At 35.6% G+C, this 8708-nt stretch overlaps 1 protein-coding gene across 1 annotated transcript; it reads left to right on the top strand.

Annotated features, from left to right (window-relative positions):
• Positions 1-257: 257 nt before the first annotated feature.
• Positions 258-7440, top strand: cops2 (COP9 signalosome subunit 2). The gene is made up of 13 exons (XM_044354016.1): positions 258-431; positions 926-1039; positions 1143-1220; positions 1315-1440; positions 1548-1637; positions 1732-1809; positions 2097-2271; positions 2389-2567; positions 2811-2863; positions 4317-4414; positions 4521-4603; positions 5570-5628; positions 6813-7440. The coding sequence occupies exons 1-13, from the start codon at positions 378-380 to the stop codon at positions 6955-6957; spliced, it is 1332 nt and encodes a 443-aa protein (XP_044209951.1). The 5' UTR covers positions 258-377; the 3' UTR covers positions 6958-7440.
• The last annotated feature ends 1268 nt before the right edge of the window (positions 7441-8708 follow it).

The raw sequence follows: 8708 nt of genomic DNA, 5'->3' as shown, positions 1-8708 counted from the left end.
CCCATTTTATTACACACTATGTGATTACTGTACAATGTATAATAACAACCTTTTCAATTTTACTGTTTAACTATTTTATTTTATTCTATTGTTGTGTATGATGTGCGCTTGACGGTGCTGTTGTGAATCTTAAATTTCCCTCGGGATTAATAAAGTATTTCTTATTCCTATTCTTACATCATGCAGACGACTGCAGTTGGGGAAAAAAAAAACTTGTTCCTGGTTATTTTGGTGTATCTGAGGCGATCCAACAGCACCATCTATCGGCGGAAACTAGTCCCTGCTGCTCCGTGCCACCCTGACACACCACCGCTGCAAAACACAGCGCAGGCCGGGCGACTCACTGTCTCTGAATAAGGACGAGGAAGACCAACAAGATGTCTGACATGGAAGACGATTTCATGTGCGACGATGAAGAAGACTACGACCTGGTATTCGCATCTGAAATTATTGAGCTTCCTTGAACATTTTAACCGTTTGTTAAAAACACCAGAGGTGCCGACAGCACGGGCGAGCTAATGTTAGCTGTTTAGTTAGCTTGTTGGCTAATAGCAAGCCTGGAGCTGACAGCGGATGACTTAACGTTAGCTCCGATACATAACGCCAGTTTTAGCAGCCGTACAGCCGGCTAATATTAATAAACAATAACTATGCTGGATAGCTAACTAAGGGTCTATGCATTGCGTTGTTACTGGGGTTGAATTCCAGCTATTAAAAGCCAACCACACGGCTAGTTAGCAAGCTATGGCTAACGTTAGCCGAGGCTCATAAATGCAGAATAATATTGAGAGACAGTCTGCTATTCACAGCCCTGCGTTTGGGCTATTGTTTTGTTAGCAAACGTGGTGACCTATTAATGACGTCTAATTCATCACCACTGGGTTTTGTGATTTGAACTTTGACATGCACATGTGTTTAAACTTAGGAATACTCAGAAGACAGCAATTCAGAGCCAAATGTGGACCTGGAGAACCAGTACTACAACTCCAAAGCATTGAAGGAGGATGATCCCAAAGCAGCACTCAGCAGTTTCCAGAAGGTGGAGTGGTACTCCATAAAAATGGTGTCTGTTGTCTGCATCTCTGCATAAGTTACTAATTCACTACCACCTCTTGTTTTTTTTATTGTTATTGTGTGTTTAGGTATTGGAACTAGAAGGAGAGAAAGGAGAATGGGGATTCAAAGCACTGAAACAGATGATAAAAATCAACTTCAAGCTGGTATGCAATATAACGCTGACCAAAATATGTTTACTCATATCCCCTCAGTCATGAATTCTTCATAAGTGGTTTTATGTGTGTCTCAACTCTGCAGACGAACTTTCCAGAGATGATGAACAGATATAAGCAGCTGCTTACATACATCAGAAGTGCTGTCACCAGGAACTACTCAGAGAAGTCCATCAACTCCATCCTGGACTACATCTCTACCTCCAAACAGGTATGGATAGATAATACGAGACAGGAAAACACATGTTGTGTTCTCGGAATTTGCAGTACTGGGTGTTTTAAATCTGTCTTACTGAAATGCCTTTCTTGTGTTAATAGATGGACTTGCTCCAAGAGTTCTACGAAACCACATTGGAGGCTTTGAAAGATGCAAAAAATGACAGACTATGGTTTAAAACTAACACAAAGGTATACAAAGGTTATTCTCTAATTCCAGGTAGTCTTACTTCATCATTTCTCCGTAAAGTGGGTGCTTGAAAATGCTTTTTTTCCCTCTCTGTAGTTGGGGAAGCTGTACCTAGAGAGAGAAGAGTATGGGAAACTGCAGAAGATCCTCAGACAACTTCACCAGTCATGTCAGGTAATTAAACTCATCTTTAATCTCTTTTTTTTTTGGTCTGATTATGTATTTTCCTTGGCTTGACACATAAAAATAGAGCTAGTTCCTTGGAGATCTCACACGAAGTGTGTTAATAGCAAGTGATAATCGGTAAATAGTATCAATTTCCCAGAATATCAGACTCTTGAACCAAAGCAGTGCTCTCCTAAACGTGCAGCTGCTGCTTTAATGATATAGATAGGTGATTAAAATGGCATAGATTGACATGATGGCACTAATTGGATGTTTTATCTTTCTATCAATAACAGACAGATGATGGAGAAGATGATCTGAAGAAAGGCACGCAGCTGTTGGAGATCTATGCTCTAGAAATACAGATGTACACGGCGCAAAAAAACAACAAGAAATTGAAAGCCCTGTATGAGCAGTCACTTCATATTAAGTCTGCAATTCCTCACCCGCTTATAATGGGTGTGATCCGAGGTAAGACAGGTTTTTATATCCCTTCATTCATACAAGAGATATTTACCTAACGACTATCACACTGTGTACTGACAAAGCTTTTTGATGAATGACCTGTGCTTGTTTGGTCCTGACCAGAGTGTGGTGGGAAAATGCATCTGAGAGAGGGTGAGTTTGAGAAAGCTCACACAGATTTCTTTGAGGCCTTTAAAAATTATGATGAGTCTGGAAGCCCGAGAAGGACAACATGCCTGAAGTACCTGGTCCTGGCCAACATGCTGATGAAGTCAGGAATCAACCCCTTTGATTCTCAAGAGGTGTGGAAGTAATACTTTGAAACATTTACTTTTAAATACTGTGCATATACTCAATTTAAGAATATGAAAAATCAGAGAGTAAAACATAAACTAGCATGGTTGCCACATGAGTTTGTAATTAAGTTCTGCTAGAATGTGTCTAATCAGAATGATTTGCTGAAGTATTTTGTGGTTATTGTACTTGTACAGTGAAAATGTACTTAAGTCTTTGAAGCACGCTTAACTTCTCATATTTTTTCCAAGGCCAAACCATACAAAAATGACCCGGAGATCCTAGCAATGACAAATTTAGTAAGGTAAGCATGCATTTATGTTAATAGCAAAATGCCCTTCTTTGTTTACAGCACAAGTCTTGCTGTTGTAGTGTTGGCCATTATTACTGTGTGTGATAACATTTTACTTACCTATTTTATTCCTGAGATCTACATTATCTTGGCAGCCACAGCTTTACTAAGGAGTACAAATGGGCAAACATTAGACAATCCTGCTACTTGTAGTTGTTTAACCCAAAAAAGGAAACACTTGAAATGTTGTACTTTGGTTAAGCACTTTATTGTACCCTTTCAAATTCCAAATAATAGACTAAGATAATTATGGTTGAACTGAGGACTTCACTGTCTGATCACTAAATGGCTGTTTTAAGGCTGTATCTGACAGAGTCATTGCAGGCTCTTTATTTGTGCAGGCACAAAGCCATCGACTCCATCACTAAACATAAATATGTTCTTATGGGGAGAGTAAACTAATAAAGGAGAAGGAAGCAGAGCATGAGATTGGCTACTATTGTCACCAGTTCCTAACACCTATTATGTACAGTATGATAATAGATTCCCCAGAGTATCTGTGTAGAGCCGCAACGATTCGTTTAATCAATTAATCATAAAATTAACTGGCAACTATTTTAATCATCATTTTAGTTATTTTTTCAGTAAAAATACCAAGCATTTGCTGGTTGCAGCTTTTCAAATGATTGAATTTGATGCTTTTATTTTCATACATGGCAGAAAACTGAATATCTTTTGCTTTTGGACTGTTGGTCAGAAAATAACCTTTACATCCATCCACAATAAGTCCGTTAGGAAAATGTTATTGTAACAAACAGAAATGATGGCCAGGACTATTAAAATGGACACTTTACTGCTATTAATGAAAAATGTTCCCATAATGTATTGAATGGGTCGTTATCATTTGGGCCAAGATGCCTTTACTGTGTAACCTTGGGTGTGTATGTTTCAGCTCGTCCCAATTGCTTTCTAGTTCTAAAAGTTTGAGCAGTATCTTTATACTTAGTATAAAGTTCAGTATCTTTCATGTCTTGTATCGTTTCCTCTTAATACAAATTGATACATTATCAGGAATTAATAATGTCATGTATACCAGTTTCCAAAGCAGTGCTCTGTCTACATTAGTGTATATTTTATAGTATTCATATAAAGTATGGAATATGACTATTGTCTTCCCCAAGCCTTTAGTTGTCTTGTGCTTCCTTGTTTGCTCTACTTTGTCCTTATGTTGTATAAATAACAAGCACTATCTGTAATTGGTCGGGTTCCAGGCATATATTTAAAATTCATGTTGCATAAACAAGAAACCGAGAACGCACACCCAAAAGTTGTTGTAAGAATAGTGTTTACATAAAAGTCTTAATATTTTGGAATGTGTTTGACAGTTATCAGGATGAGAAGTTTAGTGTGGGTCATTTTGACACAATGTATAGATCATAATAACACTGACTGTTTTTCCTTCCAGCGCCTACCAGAACAATGACATCACTGAATTTGAGAAAATCTTGAAAACCAATCACAGTAACATAATGGACGACCCCTTCATTAGGGAGCACATAGAGGGTGAGTGGTGAACGTGACTCGGGTCCACATTTGTTATGAATGTCGCTGGAAAAACACTGTCTTGTCTAAAAAGTGTAGCTATAATAATGTGGTGTTTGTGTTGCAGAGCTCCTGCGGAACATTAGAACTCAAGTACTTATCAAACTCATCAAACCGTACACAAGAATACACATCCCTTTCATTTCAAAGGTAAGAACATGTGATTTTAAAAATTATGTCCTCTGAATTTACCTGTTGCTTTTTCCTCTTTCTATTTTTTTTGTTTTTAATTATCAATTGTTCTGCATTGAAAGCCAATCTATCATATCAACAAAGAAAATATATAGGTATTAAAAGGTATAATTGGGGGGGGGGGGGGGAACGCACAAATAGATATTTCACATTCATGCCTCAGTATTTTTTTCAGTCAATACATTTTTTCCTGTAATTCATTTTTGTATTAGTGTTCTTCTAAATTGTTATTATTTTTTTTATGGTAATGTTTTTGCTTTATCACCAAGTTTTCCTCTATAATTTTAGTAACAGCTGTGGTGCTTTGGGCAGTAATTCTAGTTTTGTCCCATATCTGTTTTAAAGTTAAGGATCTAGTGTAAAAAATGTTTTTAATCACTATATAATCACTTCTTCTTAAGCATCTGGACTACACTTGAGTTTTAGATAACATTAAGGCTAAATTACAGTCTTTATTTTGATTTAACATTTTCTCTTGCTGTGGTGGAGCACCACTGCTAAATGAATACAGAGGAAACACTGCAGGGCATAATCGAGGGTAGATCTTACTGTAAATGACAGTAACGAGTACAGAAGAAGAGCTACAAAGGCATTTTTAATATGAGGAAGTAATAGTGGTATTTTCTCATGTCACAAGCTGTATTTCTCGGTACAGAACACCTGTCACATTCATTACAAATTCTTGTACATAGATGGTATCTGTTTATGCTTTATCAAATCAATTCTCTGTATGTATGTATGTATGTATTTATTCTTAGTTTATATACTTTCCTGACAGATTTTCTCCACAGGTCTTTTGCCACATGTCTAACACAATATTTACCCTATGACCTGCTTTGCATCCTTTAATGTTAAATCATACTAGTTGGCATACTTCTTTACAGCTGTAAAGATGAATACTGTCTTTTTTACACTGTGTTTCAGGAGCTGAACATTGACGTGTGTGATGTGGAGAGTTTGCTGGTACAGTGCATCTTGGATAAGTAAGTGTCATCCTCATGTGGTTGAGGGAAAAAAATAGTTCCCTTCCTGTATATTGTCATAGTTCCTCATAGTTTGCATGCTTTGACCCTTGAGAGAATCAGGCGGAATGAATCGTCAGTCTCAGTTAGTAAGAAACTAAACTTGTACGTAATTGATTGTCATATGTGCTATTTACAGCTTCACATCCAAACTGTACTGGTTCTCTGATGGAAATGACAAAAATGAAAACATTAGCACCTCTGATTGTAGATGTACTCAAAATTCTTGATTAAAATCTTAAAGAACATAAACTTAAAAAAAAAAAAAAAAAGTTTCTATCATTGTCTGAAAAGTTAAGAGTGATCTTTTAGTTAATGCCACCCATTAAGGAGTTTTTTTTCTTTAACATGGAAGTCATTGAAGCCTTCTAGATTGTTTTGGGGATTACATAACAAGGTATCCACATGAAATGATACCACCGATTTTGCAGTTTTTATTGAATTGTCCCATAATATGAACTTAGCAGCCAGATCAGATGTACTGCTTAAAGGCTAAGGCTTGTGATTTCCTATATTTTTCTTATGTTTAAAGCCAAACCAACAATAAACTCATCCTACTTTACAAGTAGTGTGTGTGTATCCAAAGCCTGATATATCATATTCCTCTGTGCGGTAGACCTCCACTGTTGTCCAAAAACTATTAAAAACACATAAATGAGCCACACAAGTCAAGATGTTGTGTTATGTAGCACAACAAGCTAACGAAGCTCTGTAAACAGAACCATGTTTCTAAGGAAACTATGGTAGGAACGAAGGAACATATAACCCAGTGCAACGGTGTGTCTCACTGAGGTGTTTTTAATAGTTTTTGGACAACGGAGCTCTATGGAACAGGAAGACAACATATCAGACTTTGGATACACACACAATTCTAGTAAGTAGGATTAATTCATTGTTAGTTTGGACACATTAGATTTGTAGACAATAAGAGAAATATAGAATATTGCCAGCTCTATCTTTTAACTACAAAAAATAGTACGCTAGAAACATTTTGAAGCTCTACTGTAAAAGCTAGAGTAGTAGAGTACAGAAGTAGTAGAGGCATTAATGCACTGACTTCTTAGTCAGTGTGATGTCCCAGATTTGAGTTATTTTTATACTGCAAGTTGTTCAGCTTCTCTGCTCACTTTCTGTTTCTCTCTCAGCACAATCCACGGCCGAATTGACCAAGTCAACCAGCTACTAGAACTGGATTACCAGAAGAGAGGAGGGGCTCGCTACACAGCTTTAGACAAATGGACAAATCAGCTGAACTCTCTCAACCAAGCCATTGTTAGTAAGCTCACATGATGGCATGTAAAATCAAGAGACAAGGAAAATGGCATGTTTGAATACATCCATAAAGTATGCTACTGTGCTTCTTCAAGTATATCGTCTGAGACAAGAGACCCAGCACAGGTTTTGAGAATGCCACCAATTTCAAGAAGACTCCAAGAACGCGGAGAACGTGTTCAAAGTGTGTTGTTTGTCCTGATGAGAGGAAATCACTGACACTTATTTTTGTTTTTCATGTTCCTGATTGGCAGATCCTTCCATGTGCAACACACAAATGCTTCAGTTGTTTAAAAAAAAAAAAAAAAAGCCCAAATGTGTATGAAAACGTGTACACAGTATTTTAATGTATACTGTTGGTAATAAAAACAGATTGCTCTCAGCACCAAAAGGATTCAGCTGCCTTTGACTAGCTACAAAGTGTGAACTGTGTGACGGGCTAAACCTGGAATTTAATCGAGTTAAAGTCGAATAAAGTGTTTTTAACTGTCATAAATGAGACATAGAGACATCTTTCTTTGGCTTTTTTTTTTTCAAACTTTATTTATGGTAACGTAATCCATTTCATCACAGTCCAAATGTTAATCATTGTGAATTGAAATTCTAATGAAGTCTTGCTACAGGAAATACCAAATAGACGGACAATGACAATAAAATATAATGATAAAAGTAGCATAAAAAGATATATTAAAATAAATAAAAGCAATTCTATATGGTTTCAAAAATGTGACTATTATAATTATACATATTCTCTGTTTTGAAGAGATTAAAAAAGTTAAAAAAATATGAAATGAAGGAACAGCAATTTCTTTGAAAAAGATGTTTGTGAATAAAAAATGTATTCAATCATCACATTAACAAAGTCAATTTCAGGGTATTTACATTTTAAATATAATGTTCAAGTTTGAAATTATGTTCATGATAGAAATTACAACTTAAATCTGACAACAAAGTTACAATTGGAAAAAAAGATGAGTGATTCATTTTCATTTTTACAGCTACAGTACAGCTAGCATCCACATCAGCAAAACCTGAAACAAAAACTGGGGTTTATGTTATGTAGGATATTTAAACGTACTTCTCTCAATCACTTTTTTTAAATAAAAAACTTTTTTCAACAAAAAATTTGTACACATTAAGTCAGGCACAAGTGCACAAAACAATACAGCAGTGCTGGTAACAGAAAATTGTTTATAAATATTTAAATAAGTGATGAAAACAAAATAAATGAGAGACAAATATTTAAAATAGGTTGAAAATTAGAAGAATAATAAAACAGACATCAGAAAAGAGCAATTTGACTTCAGGGGGTTTTATCAAATACATTTCTGTAATATTCTAAGAACTTGTTGCTTCTTTTGTTGTTCATTACTTTACACTGAAATAATTTTCTCTCAATCAGTTTTTCTTCTTCTGCTTTATTGACATAAAAAACATTTACATTTTCCTCTTCCACAAAGTGATCATATACAGAATTACAAAATATTCATCTTACGGTTTGCAGAAGAAAAATAAAAGACGAAAACCAACTCTGAGCTAGGGGGAGATATAGTTCATATGAAGATTTTAAACAAAAAACAGACATTCATAGTTTTTATAGCCTGTGGATTAGATGAAAATCGAATTGAGTCAATGTACAGTTTGACCTCCTTTGTGAAAACCAAAAGTTCTGCTTTTTACCTGGTTTACTTTGCTTTTATGAATATGAAATTTAGCTAATAAATTAAAAGATTTGTAATATATAGCTGGTAATTCAATTTAGAGTTATT

This window comes from Thunnus albacares, chromosome 1, assembly GCF_914725855.1.
Source record: "Thunnus albacares chromosome 1, fThuAlb1.1, whole genome shotgun sequence".
Lineage (NCBI taxonomy): Eukaryota > Metazoa > Chordata > Actinopteri > Scombriformes > Scombridae > Thunnus > Thunnus albacares.
Note: the sequence above shows the minus strand (reverse complement) of the source record. Positions and strands in the feature narration are given on the sequence as shown.

Coding starts and splice junctions, on each gene's coding strand:
- cops2 (XM_044354016.1), top strand. CDS start 378: ATGTCTGACATGGAAGACGATTTCATGTGCGACGATGAAGAAGACTAC. Junction 4,604..5,569: donor ACATCCCTTTCATTTCAAAG/GTAAGAACATGT, acceptor ACTGTGTTTCAG/GAGCTGAACATTGACGTGTG. Junction 5,629..6,812: donor GTACAGTGCATCTTGGATAA/GTAAGTGTCATC, acceptor TTTCTCTCTCAG/CACAATCCACGGCCGAATTG.